General features: G+C 41.4%; 1 protein-coding gene across 1 annotated transcript; it reads right to left on the reverse strand.

The window, feature by feature from the left end:
• Positions 1-3,357: 3,357 nt before the first annotated feature.
• LOC141908493 (uncharacterized) lies at positions 3,358-21,050 on the reverse strand. The gene is made up of 4 exons (XM_074798578.1): positions 20,942-21,050; positions 13,792-14,007; positions 12,941-13,561; positions 3,358-3,887 (listed from the first exon to the last, which is right to left on the reverse strand). The coding sequence occupies exons 1-4, from the start codon at positions 21,048-21,050 to the stop codon at positions 3,358-3,360; spliced, it is 1,476 nt and encodes a 491-aa protein (XP_074654679.1).
• Positions 21,051-21,873: the final 823 nt, after the last annotated feature.

A 21,873-nucleotide genomic window follows, 5' to 3' on the forward strand; every position in this document is an offset into this window, starting at 1 on the left:
CGTAGCAGCTCGGATTACCCCGGGCACCAGACACCGTACTCGGAGCAGCCCGGTACACCAGTGCACTATGGCGACTCGGAGCTTCCCTGTCCACCAGTAGACTAGGATCAATCAGATATATGAAGCCGATTAACCACATCTGTCAGGATGTTGCTATTAACGGATGAGTCTCTCGTGAAGCAATTCAATAATAACACAATCATAAATCGGTTGAGAGCGAGGGAGATGAACCTTTCTAGCAAATGGCTTCGTTGACAATTGAAGAGATCACAAGCTAATGATAATCTAATCATCGTCAGCTCGACACGCGGCCAATAACTCGATAATGTTCGTCCTCGCGAGCGCGTTTTATCAGCGCTCTGTCGTGACTTCTAAGCGAACCGATTGCGGAGTCCGTCGCGTAGAAAACCATCGATGAAATCATAGGAAATATATGTAATAAGTTAGAAATATTAAGATGTACTTGGTATTCCAATATGCATGTGATCAAGTGACAGTGACTGTAGTATATACTTTCATACTTCTATACAGTCCTACGTATGTATCAAAGTTGAAGGTGCACTAAATGTTCAGATATCGAGGCAATAAGTCTTACGTATTCTAACAAATCATTGAATTATTGAATATTTTTGTATCTACGTCGTCAGGGCGTCCTTACGACGGAAAGGTAACATGCCATAAATATGTAACGTGATGTTTTGTGTCTTGTAAGCATTATAGTAGGCTGGCTTTACTTGCAAAGATGACACTGTAATAAACTAAACCGTCTCCTCCCTGTGCATCAGTCATATCTCTCGCTGCGATGATGTATATACCTTAGACCGAGCAAATCTAAATTATCCTTGTTATAATGTGTACAAATATAATGTTGTACTATTTGCCGTTCACTGCGGTTCTTTGAGCGCGTTCGCGAAAGGAAACAGATTTATCGAGAACAATGAGTTGAAATTATGTATATATTTAACCAGAAGGACCCACATAAAAAACGTCTCTTCATATTTACTATTTGAAAATGGTGATGATAATTACTGGCCTCAATGATTATTGTTTGAACGAACTGTTTGCGCAGCCTCGCAGCGAGCGATCTTGATAGATGGTGGTTGGTTTTTTAAAATTAAAAACGTTTGCGCGAACAATCATAGACAATTTTTGAAGCACCTTTTGTGAATATAGGGGTTTGTCAGGTGTACAACCACAAAAGCCGTACAATGTTGATGTATTACAGGTGCATTGCTTGGTACCGCCATATACGTATCTATGGCCATTTTGCCCACCACCATCTCCTAGTCGCGTCGTACCAGCATACTTAATTCGTTATTGTATCCCCAGAAACCGCCATCTTTCCAAAGCAGAAAGCCGCTCTAAGCTGCGCGTTGAGGCCTACTCAAAAAACATTTCATCGGCGGTATTTCATTCGTACCAACCTGTCGACGTGTCTCAACGAGAACACGTTTTATTGTCGATTATTTTGCCTCTTGTCATCTCTATCGGTGTTTCTATCTTCGAGCAGCTGGATTTCAAGTAGAGGTGTTATGCTCGACGAAACAGGTGCGAATTTTCGTCGATAAATTGGAAAACCTGCGAAATATGTGCCCTTTCATAAGCCAGGTGAAACTCTACCTGTTTCGACTAAGGGATGTCAAGTTGTACAGCCGACTCTATGTGTATTGATCTATATTCGATCCACAAATATTCATACGAAAAAATCATCCTTTATTCGAGAAAGACTAGAAAAAAGTGAATTCACGAAACGTTTGCTTTTCGTTAATTTCAATAATTTTTTTATTCCCAACTTGCTAAACACGATTACTTCATAGATTCATATTGCACCTGCGTTTCTTCAGGAGAAAATATAATGATTTTCGTTTATGTTTATAATATATATCTATATATTTATAAGTATCAATTAAATGCAACGAATATTTAATGCAATGAAAATGAGAAAATGAGAAAATCGTTCGATCTTCTTTCAGCTCTAACCAACAATCATTCGTATGCTTATTAGAATATTTATAAATGTCATTTCATTTTCAACCTTCTACTCTTTAGCTGTTGTTCCTTGCGACATCGTAAAATGCAGCTAAATCCGAATCATTCAAACTTTATGATAAATCTAAAATATAGGCCTATAACGGTCTTGAAAAATGCTCACTTAAACACAGTTAAATACAAGACGGTATGAATCGAAAAAAACTCTTATTCTAAGTAAAGTAAGCATGGAAATTCTAAATGCATTTAACCCGACTGAATGATATTGAAGTGTACAAGTATTTTCGATTATTTCAATGCTAGAAAATTTCAAAATATGAATTGATAATATAGGTAGCACATTATACAAAGATCCGTATTTACAATAGTCGCCACGACTGGCATATTGCAAGGCAAATGCAAAAATGTGTATGATATCTAAGATGTTTTTTTTTTGGTCTAAATTATTACATCGAAACGAACTGTCCGGTTTTTCGTAAATGAAATAAATGATTGGAAAAAAGATACAGGCTAGTTTTTCGTAAGAATGATAATAGAAAATGATAATAAGATTGAGCACATTTCATATATTGGCAGTGGGATTCTCTATGATATATATATATATATATATATATATAATATGTACAATTTGTTTTTATGATATATACATAATATTTTACTGTGTACTTTAACATTCTTAATTTGATGAAAGCGCGAGTAAATTCAATATATGTTCGTTCCGTTGTGCACGAAAGTCTGATGTTCAAATGTACAAATAGAAGAGTGTCGGCTAATAACCGGGGTTTATATACATACACATTATACGTAAAAACTCGAAAACAACATTTTGAAATGCAGAAATTACGATATAATAATAAGAAGAGATATTCGTAGCTTTTTGTCAATTCGATCATATTATATAAGAATGAATGAATAATGTTTGAACACAAATGGAATTTTGAAGTACGTACGATGAACGCAATAGTGCGGCGTTCGACGAATTTCCGATCGAATTTCATTCAAATATATCTCAACGTCGAAGCCGGGTTTGATGTTTTTCGAGTGAATGAGAAGATTTGTGTACGTGGATTCACCAGTCCGAAGCTTGAATTTTCGAACACCTGCGAATTAATCATTAAAATCGTTGGCTCAACTATTGTTTTCTGCATCACTACGCGCAGCTGATAATCAGTAAACCGCGGACCAGTGGTCGCCGTCAGCCGTTTGGCACATTGTTTTTGATCCCACGCGTTTACGTATAGCTTTCACCCGTCGTTCAGATGTTGTTATTGTTTTCTCCGCAAAATAATGTCACCAGCAGCCGCGGGGTCAACCGCCGTTAAAAATCAAACATTTCAACAAATACACCTGATTCAAAGTTTTATACGCTTAGTCGACTTCGATCGTTACCGATTGGGCGCTAGCCGGGCGCGAGGGCGGCGACATATCCGCGTCTCGCAACAACATCGGTTCCGGGGATAGATCACGTGATGCGCATCGTGACGTGACGTCACTGTGACTAAAGTGATACATAGGAGGCGAATGTTGACGGTGCATGGGCAGCGGTATGCTCAGCGGGGAAGAGTTCATCAGACTCGACGCCGGCGAGGTCAACGGTGACCGCATGGACGTCGGCACGGTCAGGCCGACCGGTGACGTCGGTATACGTATCGAGGGTGGTACCGACATCGACTGAGCGCTCAGTACAGTCGGCGCGCCTTGTTGCTGCACGGGCACGGGTTCCTCGACGGCGTGTTGCGTTTCCACGTGGCGTCGAAGGTCGACCTTTCTCTGGAAGGCGCGGCCGCACTGTTGACAAGCGAACGGTTTGAAGCCGGTGTGTTTACGACTGTGAGTGATGAGGTTCGATGATTGACTAAACGCTTTCCCGCATTGGATACATTTATGCGGCTTTTCTCCTAAAAAGACATAAGCAAAAAGTTCCGTTAATATTGAACAATCACGAGATTCTTATATTCGCCACAGCTGAAACTAGTCGGAGTTAGTTCGAACATAAATCATGAATCATCCTGACAGGGACCCGATCACGAAGTACCGAGCGAAGTCTTTTAGTGAGAAATCATTGTTTGATTATTATGAATTTCAATTTTTTCCAAACCGCGCCTTCCAATTATGTAAAAATGATTACATTATTATGATTATGGATCATATTGTTATCATCATCATTATCATAATAATATATACTTCACACCCAACGTGGCCTGAAAACTTGTTTTATGATTTTTTTTCAGAGATTTTCAATATATATTTATACGTTTAAAGCAAACGATGCCAGGTGATTTGTATGACCCTTCAATAGAATCTCGATCTCTTAAAAAACGGTGATTTTCGCGCGTCGACCACCATTGATCTACGTGTTTGAAACATTTTTACTAAACGCGACGTCAGGTGGCTTCATGGCCCTTCAATATTCAGAACCTCTCTCCATCACAAAAAAACGATGATCCCAGATATCGATCGTCGCATGACGTGTACACGATAGCTCAAGTAATATGATACATTATCGGCTATTACACTACGTCCTGAAGTTATGTAGAAATACATCGATAGACATCGGAAAACAAGCGCTGGTAATTTAAAGAAGCACCTGTCTTTCTACCTACATATCTGTTTGCAAATTTGAAGCGGAACATGTCAAATTATATGCATACAGCTGCGATAGAATCTGTTTATACATCATAATAATGATGAACCCAAATTTGTCAGTTTGACTCGTTTGATAAAGTGAAATCAGCCAATCGTATACTCACGATGTCTAATTTATGATTCGAACTATGATGCGTAAAGTGCGGATGATATACTTTATAAGCCCAACGCACGTGACGCAGGAAAACACGGAATTGGGTAGCATGGTTAAGGAAAACTAGATCGAACATGTTTGATTCCGTGTTTCTGTGATTCCCTGTTTCCGTACGTCGTCTGAGTTAGGTTTACACCATTTAAATGTACTGTACCCTGAATAGCCTCAGTATAAGATATTTAAGAATCATTGATTTCACGGGTTTTCAATGTTCTCCATATTTTTCTACTTCAGAAGCAGTCTCTGCGCTCTGGCATGTTTGAATGTAAGTTGTTTTTTTTTTCACCACGCTTGAGGACTTTTTTTCATCGCGCGCGCTTAGGGTAAATCACGGATGTTTTTAGCCGGCGAGGTCTGACTAATTGCCGCGTATTAATAATGCATGCAGTTTGGCTGTAATTTGCTTCATGTAGTTCCAGCATTGCTAAATATTTCATGTAATATTCGCAAATGGATGATTGTGGTTGCGTTTGTTCGGCCAGGCGTTCAGTGTTGCTCTGATTTATTCAGTCCCACGATGGTATCGGTCACAATAGCGTGTCGTCGAAAGCGTTTGCAACCGTATATACAGTGAAAGCTCCCTAACAGCCCGCTAGCAATAAGATTGCGTAATATCAGTAGCGACCAGTAACCCAGCTTTACAGTCACATGTATTGAAGATTCGACTCGTGAGCTGCTTGAATGTTTAGAAATAAAAACCAGAACTGATTTTCAAGTTTAATCATTGGAAATTTGACTTATCGTTGTTCAATGTCCATTGGTGTAGCGATCCATCTTCCAGACATAGGCGAGATCAATTGTTCGTTTTATGTTAACCAGTGACTTACACATTTTACACATGAAATGCTATTTCAAATCGAACTCACTCGATGTTGATAGAAAACGAATATGAAATATTTCTGAAGGAAACGCCGTCGGTTTGCCGTTCGATGACGATTCTATATGTAAGATCATTCATTCGTTAGGAATTCCGAGCGTTTCCGCGACGCAGCAGAAAAATTTAATCCAATTCAATTACTGCTTGTATGAGTAAGTGATTAAGTCGTACCGGAGACGCGATTTCTCCAAGGACCGAAGACGAAGCCAGAGTGTGATGAATCCCGACTTGCAGGGAACCGTCACTGTTCCCGAACCGTCCCTGTAGGTCGGCGTCAATTAGATGAACGGGCGTAATAAAGAAAGAGGAGACAGCGAGACTCGCGAACCGCTGGGGCTTCCAAATGGATTTCGTCAGATTTCGCCTCGCATGCAAGCAACTCTGATTGTGCCCTTTGTGAGAACTATAACCGAGTAGGAACGATGAAAAAAAAACCCGTCACGAAAATACCAACACTGCGCACGAGCGCATCGCCGAGACGAGTATATACGAGAAAAAAAAACAACATGTTACTCTCTAGATCGTTGCTGAACGACGGTTGAAGAAAGTTATCTGCGACTGCGAAAAAAGGCAGAAACAAAAATAGAAACTATTTGCTCTGGTGTACGGAGTTGTCGACGATGCTTAATCCGTTGTTAAAGTCACTTCTGGCGTTTCGGCGCTATATTTATGTGTTTAATTAAGGGTCGAATGCTCGGTGTCAAGTGCGATACGACTAAGATGCTCATCATTGTCACGGTTAATCACCTTTTCCGCTTTATCTGAACAGCCCACGAGGCAGATTGCCAATTTCGTGGCAATCTCATCGCGCGCGGTATGCACCGTCTCGAGACGAACATTTTTTTTTTACTTCGAGCACCTGCACGATTTGAGGCACCAGGTTATACCGGAATGTATCCGAGACGGCGGTTATTTCAAATTTCGAATCGTAGAGATTTTCTCGTTCGTAAAATTCTATTTTTTACATCTAACGCATTGGGCGTTTAAGTCGTTTGAAAATTTCTCAAAGCTCGAACAGATTGGCAAACGATGGCGGTTATTTTCATCGTAGCCTCTATTCAAATTTGTAAAATCAAGCTCACTTTTCTATATGATAGGTGATATGCCATCTATGCTGACGCTATGCGGCATGAAATACGGATGTATGCGGCATAAAAATCGTATGTGGCATACAAAAACAACTGCAGATCGAGGCCATGACGTTTTAAATCTTTCAAATCCTTTTTGCTAATTTTATTTTCAAATACGCACGTTATATCGATCCATTTTTTTCGTATCAAGCGCATCAGAATGAATGGTTTATTGTTTAAACTGCGGTGGCGAAAACATGTTTACGAGTTCTTGCTACCGCTCGCCACCTGTACGATGGGCCCGTGAACAAACAAAATCACCCAGCCCCCAAACTTCGATTACGGCGAACGGGCTTTTTGTCTGCGGCGCGCTCGCAACCGATCTCTGTTCGACAGCGCCATAGTGAAATACAATCGCAGAAACAAACACAAAGCCCCCGTATTTCAGTCGCGTAGTCAAATATAATGATAAAAATCAGAATTTACCCAGGCGTCAGTCGCATGCGGTTGCTATAGGAGGGTCCTATTGTGCGGTGATGCGCTGCCACAGGTAGTCGTGTTGACCGTTGGCAGGTGCATGTATATCAGTGCACAAGGCAAGCACGGCTGAGATTACATAAATTAGAACGTGAAATCAAAGACCGCAAGTCGCTGACGAAATTTTCCATTGTCGCTCGTCGAAATATTAGAATTGTATAAATAGTTCTGTATAGAGAATGGTGGCTGATTTTTATGAATCTAGTTTTTCGGAGGAGGATTCTTTTTTCAAATTTCGTCTATTCAAATCGTTTGTGCGCGTACAGACGTTTGAATGGACGAGTCGAGTTTCTTTGACTATAGTCGCCACGACACGCGGATCGTCTGAAATATATTCGTTCGTTTCTAACGGGAAGTGTTCCCAATTACGCCGTGAATGTCGACCGATTTTTCTATAGTCGAGGGAACGCGCAGCCTCAACCGAAATCAACAAAAGCGACTCTAAAATAACTACCAATTTTGCGTCTGATTTACGATCGTTCGAATAGGTTGGGGGACAGAAATGATTGCAAACGTATAAAGGCCTTCAGGCCAGTTTTACAAAAATGGTTTGAAAGTCTTAATTCCATAAGTTCGTTATTAATCTAACCATGGACTCTAAAACGATTCCTTTTAGAGACTACGATCAAACCATGCGATTTTAGAGTTGATCATTTTAACGTAACCAACCCCTTGACGAATGCGTTCCACGCGAATGTCGCAAAAAGTCGATAATTTCTGGAAACCGAAAAACAAATTCATTCGCAACAGACTTGACGCTATTAAATGTGTCCTATATGACGTGTCGTCTAAATATCACTGCTCCAAAATACACGCCGTAACTGCATCATCGTTTCGCTTTTCCATTAGCTTTTCGAGTCCATTAATTATTTCGCTTAGTTGATGTGTAAAATTGAATTTGAGCAACGGGCGACCGACGAGTAATTGCGTTAAGCGGGATTTGCCATTCTGATGATGGGCATGATCTGCGGGACCGGTTGAGCAATTTATTGAAGGTTTTCTGATTTAGCGCTAATTCACACTAATGGCGATATCAAATATAACGCCGTAAAAGAACCAATTCGGTCGCCAGACTTCTGGGAATAGCGATTTGTGCGGACGACCTTTGTGTATGCGCCGAAATGGGCCGAAGATCGATTGACTTTATTAAGCCGGGGAGATGGCACTGGAGTATGAACGAAGGGTTAAACATTCCATAAAAAATGGCTGACCTCTAAATCCCCATATATCAAATTGCTTAATGGTTATGTTCATATGATTATAAAATTTTTCCGAAAAACATGGCCGACATGATCCAATAACTGGCAGGCAATTTGGTGATGTCATAAGGGGCTAAGAAGGCGGCCATTTTAGTTAAGATATGCGCTGAAAATGAGTGCGTATTCTGTAACATTTTTGGGATTCGAACTCATGTAATAAAGGACCTATCGTCTGCCGATTCGAACTATTTTCCGAACCGGTCGTTTCCTCAAGTAACCCTGATTAAACCAATGACCAGATTGTCCCAGCGGGTTAATGGATACTCTAGTCGTATTGTCTGACGGTGGAATTCGATCGGAATCACGAGCGCAATAATTGCCTGAAATCCTCGTCCGGGATTTCCGATCAATCGTCCCGCTGAAACGACCAGTGACAACAATATCGCTGTCTGATTGCCGTTTCGAGTGAGGATTTCAGTTTTAGATTCAATCAATCTGGTAGCTGGCGCGGTTTTGTTGATTGCTTCCCCATTCCAACCGAAGACGAAAGAGCTTTTTATGTTTATGTTCGACTAATGTATTGTTTCTGGCGGATGGTGATTTCTGTTATGTCCCTATCCGCATCTGGCCTGGCTCGTTACCCCGAATTAGACAACATACAATTACTAAATTACTAATTTTCGGAGCTATCCTTACTATGATAATTGCGTCGGCGCGTATATAGTAAAGTACAGTACCCGTCCACTATACAGTCAGTTACACTTCAGTAGGTGTCCGTCCGGTCATTACAACTAGAAAATGACCGTTCGTAACGGTTTTATGGCCGCGTCATTAATGGCTGCAGATTACAGTCTGCCATGCAACATTCATGGCAATTAACGCCGACGATGAGGGGCTAATTCATCCCTTGATAACCTACCGACTTTGATTGATAAATCAGTATATGAATATTAAGACCGCAATGATGTAATTTAGCGAATTCGTGTTGATTCTCATTAAGGCCGACATCTACACGACGCGCCACGTTCACGCGAGTTAGCATTTTAGATTATACCGCGCCGGCGGTGTCGTTCCGTGGGGACCGCGCTGCCGTGCCAAGACGCGCCGAAGCCCTATTTGTCAGGGAGTCGGTATCGTCACCATATCGCCTGATTAAGAGATTTCGTTATTTGGTAGTTAGCGTCAAGGTGTTGCCGATTTTGCGCTCAGTGGCACGTTTGACTGATTTTCAGTCACGATATGCGGACACCTTCCTGTCGGGATGTAATGACTTTTTCGCTAGGTACCCCGCCAGCTGCGCACTGCCAGTAGAAGGTGAAGAAAATGTATAAAGCAGCTTCATCGAACTTTAGAAAAAGATTCGAGCTTTTCATATAGAATTATTCTTAACCTGACAGGATTTTTTCCCTAAATGAATTTAACTATTTGATCAAATAACTTCTCGAACGGAATTAAACCGTTGAATAATGACTTTTCGTTTTTTCCTCTTCCATTCAACACCAAACTACGGGGATTCGCCTACTGCAGGGCGCAGTCTGGCTTTTGGAAACAATCTAATAAGTTCATTTTTTCTTTCATTGTGACATCGGCTTTTATGTTTAGCTACACGCCTGATGATATTGTGAATATGATCCCCAGTTTTCCAATGCTAATAAGTTTCGGGCAGATGTTCACGGACCATCTCTCATTGTGTATTACCCGGCAATGTTGGCTGGGAGAAGATTTTTATGATTTATCTTGTCTGACCCGTAAAACGTCGAGCACCCGGACCGGCACGTTCGACCATATGGTTTTACGTGTCGAAACAGAAGAGGCCCGGCTTCGAATGATTTCGTCAATTGGTGACTAGATTACAAGGCCGTGACAAATGTTTTCGCAATTTCGGGTGCGATTTAACCATCCCGCGAACATGGTTCACTCTCGTCCCGCATCATTCGAAACATTAAAAACCGCAGTTCTGTGTCTCGCCTTTCGCTCTGTCATTCAGTTTACAAAGGGAGTGTAATCGTAATAGCTAAAAACGTATCGCAGGCTCTGTGTTTTATATAGCCAACCTATTGAGGTCGTTTCAAATCGATAGGGTGTGCCGCCGACTTGTCCCCGAATGTCCTGTTTCATCAATGCCGTCAATAGCCTACCCAGATTTTGCCATTTGCCACGTATATGTCCGATGTTAGAATTATTTACCAATAGGGGCTGTATACAAGTTTAGAAATTGTCTTTATATCTGGGCTTGTTTATAACCAACACCAGCACATTCATTAACACTCCCTGTTAGAGTCATAGGAAATTTCTGTGGTCGGATTTTCTCATTCCGGAATCTATGGAAGATGTAATAGACGGGAAACAAATAAATGGATTTTGTCGTTCTCGAGTAGAATTGAAATGATTAAAAAAAAATACAAAACAAGCTCCTTCATACAATCTGTTTCTGTAATATCAACGTATAACAATTGAGTATGTCCCGACGTTTTGTGTTCACGTCTCGGGCGTCCGTGATTTTACATAAGTTTTTCAACGATAAATCATTTGCTATCGGTCTCACAATCAGCACCCCGAAAGCGAACCAGTCTTTTTTCTTTCTTCCATATTGTCTTACGTGCCCCCGTTTTTTTTTTTTTGTCGGGTATAGTCTCTCGACGCTGACTAAAGTCCGTTTGGTCACGGACGCAAACGCGTCGCGACAATTGTCCGTGCGATTTGAGCAATTGTAAAAAAGGTACCGTCTAGAACATCATAACGTATGCTAGGCGCCACCTTATCTGTGTTACATTGACCAAAAACATATCATTTTCGGCAAGAATTGAAATACGCAGACACGACCACCTGATAGAGCACACAGATCGATACAGACAGATTTTTAACCGTTAGATTTGAATTCTCATCATCGGAGAGGTTGACATTTTGTAGCCGGTACGAGACCCGAATAACCTTGACCCGTCAATATATTTACGAAACACTCGTAGTTCCCTGATTGATACCCCGCAATCAGATACAAGAGGCAATTACTTGTTTAGTTGTTTTCGAGTTTCTGCGGTTTTCAGGTGCAGCAGGAACGGTTGGAACAACGACGGATTTACTTTTGGAGTTTTGAGAATACGCCAACAAGGATCGGTCCGTTTAGGCTACGAAACTGTGAACCAAGCTTGAGATAAGATTTGAGGCCAATTTTGCACGTAATTTCGGAGTTAGGAACTAAGCTGGAGACGGAGTGATACTGAAATATATAGAAGATGGCTTTTGTTAATTTCTGTCAATATTCGTCATCGTTCATATTGACATTTTTTTCATTACGGAGAATCAAAATAGACTACATTGTTTCGAAGGTTTATGCAAATATAACAGTTGACGCACTACAGACAGTTTGGTTTATTGCCGAAAAATTACAGTCAATCAGTTGTTGATATTCAAACAAATTAGATAGATCTAAACGTGCATAACGAGTCGATTTAAACCGCGCGGTTTCCGTGTGATTTATCAGATAATGCTACTAGTGGTATGCTAATTACCGAGTACCGAAACTATGCGCCATGTCATCGGCGATCAAGTGGTCAATTACACGTCGTAAAACAAAGCGGGAAGCACCCTTCATCCGCCCCGTGAACGCAATTACGATTTCTGACAAACTGCGATTTGTTCCAATTTCAGCGCGGCTCCACTAATTATAATCGTACACGATAACAGCCTCGAGAGGTAGCCATCGATTTTACCATCGAAACAAAAATGTCCTCTTAAATATGAGATGTGCGTACTTTAAGGCGCGCACACGCGAATGGGCGGCCATACCACCGGCTCGAAAAACTCGAACAAAAAACTTATCGTCTGCTCACGAGGAGCGGAAAATGACGGTTCGTGAATGGCCATCGATATACGCTGATCATCGTCGAGTAAAAACAGCGTTTAGAAATCGCCGGGGAGTCATAAACCGCGAAACAAAACTACGTTAATTAGTATTTATTGTTTGCGTCTGTGTCGGGAAGCTCGTATTTTGCTGACGCCCGACAGCGAACCAGTACGCGGCACGTTCGCCCGAGTCCCTCGTACGTGATTTTTCGGGCCGATATAGTCCGGGCAATCATCGCCGTTTCATGACGGCGAATTTTCGTTTTGCGATCGCGGGCATACGGCGCACGCCGATTGGTCCGAATCGACCCCGGGTTCACCGGAAACAAACGCCGAGCGCTAACTCGAAAACCAAAATGTGCGTATTATACAATTCATTATTCTAAGACTGTTAGATTTGTTTGTCACCGGTTCAAAGATTACTTTCAAATATGCCTGAAAATACCGTCAACGGCACGAATTTCGCTGTGGCTGTTTTGATTGATGAGACATTTTTTGTCGCGTCGTTGAAATCAAAATGGTCGGATATCTCTGTTACTAAGTTTTAAGAACTTCTTATTTTGTCTCGTTGTTATCAGATCCCTGAAAAGTGTGAACAATTCAAAATTCAGATAATTCGACCTACCTGTGTGTATGTACGTATGTTTTTTCATGTCTGACTTCTGGTGGAATCTTTTGCCGCAGTATTGGCACGGGTAGGGTCTAGTATCGCTGTGAATCAGAAGATGCGTCGACAGCGTCGACGATCGCTTGAACGTCTTTCCGCATTGCTTGCACTGGAAACTCTTCTCTTGACTATGCACGGCCCGGTGCTGGCTCAAACTCACCGCGTGTCCGAAAGTTTTGTTACAGATGTCGCAGGCGAATGGCCGTTTACCGCTATGCGACCGACGCACGTGAACTTCAAGGCCGTGTGGCGTGCTGAACATCTTGTTACATTTGACGCATTCGTAATTGCCGGTTCCGCTGACTTCCAGTTCGGATTTCAGATCTGCCGGACTCGGTGGCATCTTCGTTTCGTACGGCGTCATGCCGGATGGCGGAATGCTGACCGGCGGTCTTAGTTTAGCGTTCACAGCTTCGTGTTTGAGCAGGGCGTTACGGTGCCAGAGAAAAGGGTTTTCCAGTTGAGTAGATAGGTTCTTCATCACCGTGTGGAAGTCTGTCGTAGCGAATGGTGACCGGTATATATCGGGATAGCCGAATTTGTGTTCGTTGTGTTTCATGAACAGTTTCAAATGCTCGCCTGAAGTGGAAGAATACACGATAAGATTAGTCATCTATTTCAATTTTTGAGAATCGGAATCGCCTTCAAGCTTCAACACAATTCCCAAATATTCGAAGCCACGGGTTTTAAGTGGCTTATTATTGTTGACATTTCATATTTTATTATTGTTGACATTTCATATTTTGAGTTCATTTCTCTATTCAATCTTGAATCGATTTTACGTTTCGTGAAGAAAATGTGTATCTTACCTGTATGAGCTGGAAGAGGACCGAATGCGTTGTACGCTGGAAGATCTTCAGGATTCCACGGCGGATAGAATGGAAAATACGGTTTTAAGTGTAGGTGACTCTCGTAAATCGGCGGCAGCCGATAGGGGGAGCTGAGTAACAAGGGTGACTGTTGCGGGCTGGCCGTACTGGCAGTAATAGGGCTGCTTCCTGGCTCCACGAGACCTTCGACAACTTCTACAATGTACAAGAGATATAAACGATAAGATATACGACATCATAGGCCGCGTAAGGACGATTGCATTTTTTTCTATTACGATTTATATTGCTCATAAATAGCCAAGGGCTCAATAAAATTACGCGGCGACCGCCGTTTACAAATAAAGTGCTAAGATCTACGTCGCATACGTAGTATCGAATAAAATCTGTGTATCCCTCTTATTCCCCGACGAATGAGTCAGATTCCGACGCGTTCTCCGAGGACGAAATTTCAGAACAGCGCCGGGACGGCCAATCAGGGTTAGATTTACTCGCCGTTTCGTTGTACTGTTAGTCGTTCACTTTGATGTCGTCTGCCGTGGTAATAATGCGTTTAACCCGGCGTATGACAAATTCCGCGCTCGGTTTCCAACGGCGTTTATTTATACGATAAAAATGCATCGGGATAAAATCAGGATTGACTAATTTGCAATTGCGTAATTGGGAGGGTAATATTTCAATAGATAAACGGCAATTCTATGTTTAAATTGTTCTGAATATCTAGAAGGTAATTACTTTTTTTTTGATTTGACTGAATTAATTTGCACATTACGTATATATGATTTCATGTTTTAATGCGCGCTCTTTCATACGCGACATGTGCGCGCGTGTGCGGCCTTTAACCGGCACACGTAACGTTATACGACAACACAGTACTAGAACAAATTCATGAATAATTTCATGAAAATATTTCAACATGTTATAGGCCTACATTTTATTATTCATCGAGTATTATGACGGCGGCGAAAAATTATACGGCCGGGGTTTCATTAATATTTGCGCGTAATTATCGGCTTCTGTGATTTTAGTAAGGTTTTAACTGTCGCGACACCTGTCGCCGGTGCGGAGAACGGCGCGTATACCGGGCAGCTGGGACCCTATGAATACATATATTGATACACATTGAACACGTTGTTGAATAATGCGCAATGCAAATTAGAGTCGGCGTATTGATAACATACGCGCAATTGGTTTAATTAAATCTCATAAAACGTGGAAGTCGCTTTTGCAAAACAATGTTTCCATCTGTGACGAGTGGTGATTTATTTTGATGGCGTTCGGCTTCGTATTGAAAGTTGTCGCACAATATTCGGCTTTAGGCGCGCACTTACAATAGCATCAAAGCCTTTTTTTATTGAAAACGCCCGGTATAGTTTTAAGGTTTTTACCATACGGTTCGAATTAATTGCGTGACTGGCTTTTCCTATGAATATGATTACGAATCTATAATGGAAATGTGTGTTTATTCATAATGCTGGTGGCATTTTGGATGGTCTACACGTATTTCACGTTAAGCTCCGGCCCGTTAACGAATACCATAATCATGTCATTCATATATATATATAATATGTCTGCGAAAAAAAAACCATTGATGAATATTATCGAAAAATCTATATTGACAAAAATCACACTATATCCTATCCTATGATATCATATGTCATTCGAGCTTTAGAACTGATCTGATTCCTCTCGGCTCGATATTATCTGGGACTCGAACCCTGCGCTATGATAGCGCTTGACTCGAAAGCGCGCGTATATTTGCACTCCAATTAGAGATGACAATTCGCGCAGACGTCGCTGTGAAGGGTCATCATTGACGACGAAGCCTGGTCTATAATTTTCGTTCAGTATCGCGCGAGCAGGTGTTAGTCATTGCGAATGTTTTAACAATCATCCCTCGTATAGAAATCATGTAATTTAATGCCTGAACATTACAATAATCCCATTGTATGCGATTCTGGCAGTTTCAATGATTTAGGAATCAGATGCAGTCATTTTCTATAAACTATGATCGCGGGCTAGTATTTTCGGAATAGATATCTTTAGAGTCGATGTCGGCTTCAATATTACAGAAAAACATGATATACATATATATTTTTGTTCCTGCTTGCAAAAACTAAATATATTTCGTTATTGAATTCTAGATCGAGAGAAATGCGCCTCATAAGAGCGCGGGCCTCACGAAACAAAAATTTAAAGAACTACTTTATCACCTATAGTCTGATATATCAAATTGATCTGAATATTCATAGTCATAGAGCCTGATAGTCTGCATCGAGAGTCTGAAGCATCTCGTTTTTATCGTTTACACAATTTGCTTTTTAAATCTCTTTTTTGTCAATATTTGTATAGAGTATTTTCATGTTTTGATCGAGTCTGCTGAATTCTGGTGAATATATCAATGTATTGTATATAATATGCGCATACGTTTGACGTGTCACCACGAAATATGGTTTTGGTTTCTGTCAATATTTGAATTTCTACGAGAAAAAAAATAACAATATCGGAGTGTCAGCGAAAACTCATGAATTTTTCATCGAGTACCGCGTCGAAACTGATTTACTACCCGACGGCTGGTGAATGTATGAGTATAAATACTTGGCGTTCACGGCCACTTTCAAACGCGCAACGACGCTCGCGGAGAAAATTCGATAAATCGGCACCAATTTCGAAATCTCGAAATTGGTTCGCCAGAATCGGAAAATGAAGCAAATATCGCACCGGCAGACGAGAGCGCACGAGAGTTAAACGCGATACGGTTGAGTATGTGTAAATTGTGTTTGCGTGTTCGTCGAACGACTTGAGCGCAAATGAAGGGTGATAAATAATAAAGTGTCGTAGATTGTTTAAAAAAGCGACACGGTTTCGACACCTACAGTTTCGCCCTTAATAACTTATGAATTAATATAAGACTCGGCGTAACGCGACTTAAAGAACACAGGCTCGTTAGGTGACGGATTTGAAGACCGCCGCCACAGGCGTTGCAGGGTCGGGGATAGAAACCGCGGGATAGCGAAGGGCTGGGGCAGTGTAGAGACACCACAAGCCCTGTTTATATCAGATTAGGGCTTGGAGCATTGACACCACAGATCACAGTGTGCTGCTCCGGGGCAGCGTAGAGACGACAAGTCCTGTTTGTTCTAGATTTATGGCTTGGAGCATTGCTACCACAGCCAGTAGATCCCAGTGAAGTACTGAGGCCTGTATAGAGACCATATCCACGACTCTATGTAAAGGTCCTGAGAGCATAGAAATAACAATCCCAAAGATTTGCTTAGATCAGGGCCTCGACGCGCATAAAGAAAAATTCAAAAAACTTGGAAACATGGTTTTCCAGCTGAAGACAGCGGTATCTAAATCAATGTCACGCGCTGGGCGATGCTATATAAAGTCTAATCTATTTTCCGCGATTTCTCCCATTTTTGGCCGCCATCCATTAATCGTGCGCGGTATAAAATTGAATTCGAAGTCGATGAATTTTTGGCGTGTTTGGCGCCAATTAAAACCATCGCCGACTGCCTGGGAAACCGGCGAGGAATGTCCACCCGGGAACGCGTTAGATTAATAAGTTGACTGATTGCGAACCAAATCAGGACTGCTAGCATAAGGCATGAATTTGTCAAACGTTTGTCAGCGTCTCGATTTAGACCACGCAGCGAGATTTATCAACCGGCTTCTATTAAACTGCCATCTCGTAAGCTTAAATCTTAGACCGTTCCTTGAAGATGGCTACCTCATTTATTCCCCTTACGACTTCACCACCAAATTGGTAAAATAATGATTTTGTCTGTAGATTTTTCTAGAAAACCTGGCTAAGATCCGGGCACTTATGATAGATAGTCTACTTTGATGATCAACGAGGCAGTTAGCTTTACTTGGAGGTTACTAGTATGATGACGTCATAGGGGGATTTTAGGAGATAGCAACCTTATATGGAAGGTGAATCGGTTTTAGATCTTAATATCCACGATGAAACAATAAAAGTAAAATCCCACAATGGCTGGAAGACTAGAAACTTTATTGAAGTATTAGAAATATTTCGGGTGGTTCTTTTTGGACTGAAGAACGTTGGTAGGAACCACCCGAAATATTTCTAGTATTCTTAAATAAACCTTTTAGTCCTTCGACTATTGTGGGATTTTACGTTCCTTGCACGGAAGGGTTTTTATACGGAATACAATTTCTTTCGAAGCAACCATTCAACAAAAAATAAAACACGTTTCGACGAGTCGAACAAAATCACGACAATTACAATTGTAGCTGGTATTATGGAGGCGATTTTCGCTCGGTAAATACTATAGAAAACGACTCCAATAGCTTAGTAACGAATCTCTATTATTTCTCGTGCGTCAAGGCACAATCGAGGCGTATTGTGTGTTTATATCGCGCCGGTGAAAGCGAGTCGTTGAGAATTCGTTACCGTGCGGGTCGAGTCGTCACGCTTAGCTTCGAAACCTCCTCCCGATCGCCACGGAAACGTATTCTATATATATATATATATATATACAAATGTGAAGGTGGAATATAATTGTGCAATTGAAACGCATATCTCACCCGTATCCCAACCGCAGCGAGGGCGAGAGCCTGTCGATATATTGTCCCTATATATTGTTGCTATAATACGTATCGAACGCCTTTGACTAATCAGAAAAACAACAGTCTTGTTATAACAATTTTATGGCTACATATGAATGCGAGCTATGTTGTCAGTTTCGCGCGGGACACGTGTAGTTTTGAAAGGCGATGCGTATTTTTCAATTAAACTATAGATTTCTTTATTTTCGCATCGTGCTTCAAACTGCCATTCGCGACACCGGCCCAGGCGACGTCTTTGTGCTTTGTTGCGATATATATGTGTGCTAGAAGTAATCGAGTCAAATCCGGCCCGTAGGTCTCACGTAGGCCACGTGCGGGCCAGACCTACCATTGGGTCTGGGAAAAAATCAGACGGATTTTAGTCGTATTACTATATCAGCCTTTCTGCTCATATACAAGTTCATCGTTGATTCAGTGATAAAAACTGCCCGCATTAGATTTTTTTTTTGCTGAGAGATACATGAAAATAGGCTCATTTATCTCAAAATCTTGATACGCCATTTTTTTCTCATTTGCGAGACTGGGATATAAAATCACAATCGGACGCTTCGAAAATCGTTCGCGATAAAACTCTGCTACTGACCAGTACACAGAACCGAATTTGACTGATCTATCTCGGCAAACGCCGAGTTCGATTTGGCGTTTAGTTGATGACCAGCGGGCAAATTGGACCCTAATTAATGTCCCCGATGGGTCAGCACGAGCCACGGACTAGCGAACGACGGATGATGAGATAAAGATGACATAGCAGATAATATTGACGAGATGATCTCTATTTTGACATAATGTTACAGATTTTATCTGTAAGATCGGTCAATTCCAAGCGGGTGCGGTATTCATACACTCAGCGCGCGTGACTGTTCGCAAAAATGTCACCGTTTTATATTCTAAACTGGATGATTGTGAGAACCATTAAAACTGGATTATGGATTTCAAAATAGGTTAAAACCGTTTGAAAACAGATTATCTATGTGTATATTATATGAACATAATGTTTCTATTATGCAAATTCGTACGCACCGAAATTAGATTCATTTTCGAAAACCTAACAAATTGTTTCGAATCTGTTTTATTTAGTAGCTTTAAGTAGGTTGCATTGATTAATGTCACCGTAAATTATAACGTATCATTGACACAAAACGTTTAATGCAAAGGGAAGTCTCAAGCTGCACATGGACTCTAAAAACAAATTTTTAGATTTTTAGATTTTTGTCGCACGTGTTATCAAAAATACAAGAACTTATATATCAAGAATCGAATAGATGAATATATGTACATAAAGAATGCCTGTCACGCTTGGCATCGGCACCAAACAAAGCGACGTCGGTTAGTTCAACATCCATTAAAGTTTCATCACGAATTTATCAGATGTATTTAATAGTTAGATCGTTTGCGCCGGCTCGCCGTCGAGTACCACCAGCATTCTTTTCGAGCCAGCGCCATTTTCGACTTTGAATTGTCGTCAGCTGTGGACATACAATTATTTTTAATTCGTGCGCTCTCGCGATTATTATCATGTTCGGTATAATAATGCGTAACTATAACGGGATAACTTCCCTTTCCCCCTTCACCATTCTCTGCTGCGACTTATGAACGCGGACGCAAACAGGACTGGTTCTAAAACAAATAACGAGCGAATAGATGCGCGCATCGCGTTTGCCTGGCGCACGTGTCGGGCACAGAACAGGAAAATTGCCGTGTGGATGCTTTGCAATTTACAACGATTACGCCAATTATCTATCTATGAAAAGTATCCCGGTAATTGGACGAACGTGAAGCTGTCTGTTGCGCTAAAATGCTAAATCATCTTTTTCCAGAGCAGACGGCTAGAGAATTTACTTCCCCAATAAGATTTAGAAATCGTTTCCATGTATCGAAGCATTAACTTCATATAATGTGATATATGTATTCTTAATGTCGGCATGAGAAGTTTACATATACTTTCATGGAGTCTGCCTGAAATTCAGATTTTGGAATAAAGAGAAGTCTTGATCTTTGTCCCTGGCCTCGCGGTCTTATATCTCTAGATGTATTTGTGTCAATACGTGATTCGCCTATTATTGTGTCACACCAAAAATTATACTTTTGCAGATTTTTTTTTCGCCTGTTCCTCTCTCTCTCTCTCCCCTAAGTCAACAATTTGAAGAGCAGACCCTTGACGTCCGTAAAGACTCGCCATTCATCCGGTGACAATGAAACCCAATGAACAAGATACCAAGATTATTTTCTTGTCTCATTCAACGCGCTGGCCTCCCGTTGATCGCTAGCCAAGAAGTTGCTTTTTCGAGGCGACCGAAAATGAATATGTTTTTAAGTCGAAGAATTGATGGACAGTTAGATAAATGCGTGCGAACTATTTCCCCCCGTATGAGATGACTCGTGTTACGTAGCGGCTTTGGGAGCCAAAGAAAAACCTATTTTTTTAAATCGATGAAAAAAGATAACGCTTATATCCATTCGGAATACTGCATCAAACTACTTCAGATATAGGTTTAGATTTTCGAATTAAGAAAGAAAAAAAAGTCGTGTCTCTTACCTCTGTTTTTCGGTGTGACCACTGTGAATGCGCTGCCGAGACCATCTTCACCGGTACCTTCGTGGTGACTTAGAAACTTCTTACTCTTCACCAGGAAAGACCGAGGCATGATGCTTAAAGTATCCAGTGTGATAGGGTAACGAAGTAGTGGATGTAATTATTATGTGTCTTGTGAGTTAATAAGTCTCTTTTCGAAGCCGTGTAAACTCCCGCAAATCGAATATCCGAAAATCTTTGCCACAAGTCGCGTGGTTGAGGCGACGCAATTTCGACAAAATGTGACAACCTCCGACTAAAATCCGGTTTATATATAACCACTGACACCGTCAAACCATATGCTTTGAGGACTATAATAATGTTCGCTGTCCTCCGCAATCCGTCATAACAGTTACTAATAGCAACGGAATGATTTACATACGACAGACGACGAATTGGCGCACGTGGACGAGTCGGTTGACTCCACCCAGCGCGCTGATTGGACGATGCTGTCATCTTGGCGCGCGCGGTCCGTCAGGGCGGCGTCTGGATGGAAAGATGCGCTAGTTAATGACGAATAAGTGGCAAATGACAGTCGCGAAAACCGGGAATCAACGGCGCACGGTGCGCGACTCGGCCGAGAGGATGACAAAACACATCGATATCAGAGGAACATTCGTTCATATGCCGGGTGCACGCGTCTAGCAGGCGTTATGGGAAATCATGGGATGTTGTCGCAGGAAATCATGATTTTGTCGTATTATAGGTGCGAGATTTCCTTCAGTTTCAGAGCCGGTAGTATGGGCTAATGATACGAAGAAAGCAGTCATTTCTAATTTTGGTTAAAGACAAATAATGTTTTCTTGTGTATTGCGGCAAAATCAACTCGAACTATTTTCATTTTCTTTGCAGAGATTACACGCGCCAATTCAATATGTCAATATTGTTAATATTGA

This window comes from Tubulanus polymorphus, chromosome 7 (assembly GCF_964204645.1).
Source record: "Tubulanus polymorphus chromosome 7, tnTubPoly1.2, whole genome shotgun sequence".
In the NCBI taxonomy this organism is placed as follows: Eukaryota; Metazoa; Nemertea; class Palaeonemertea; order Tubulaniformes; family Tubulanidae; genus Tubulanus; species Tubulanus polymorphus.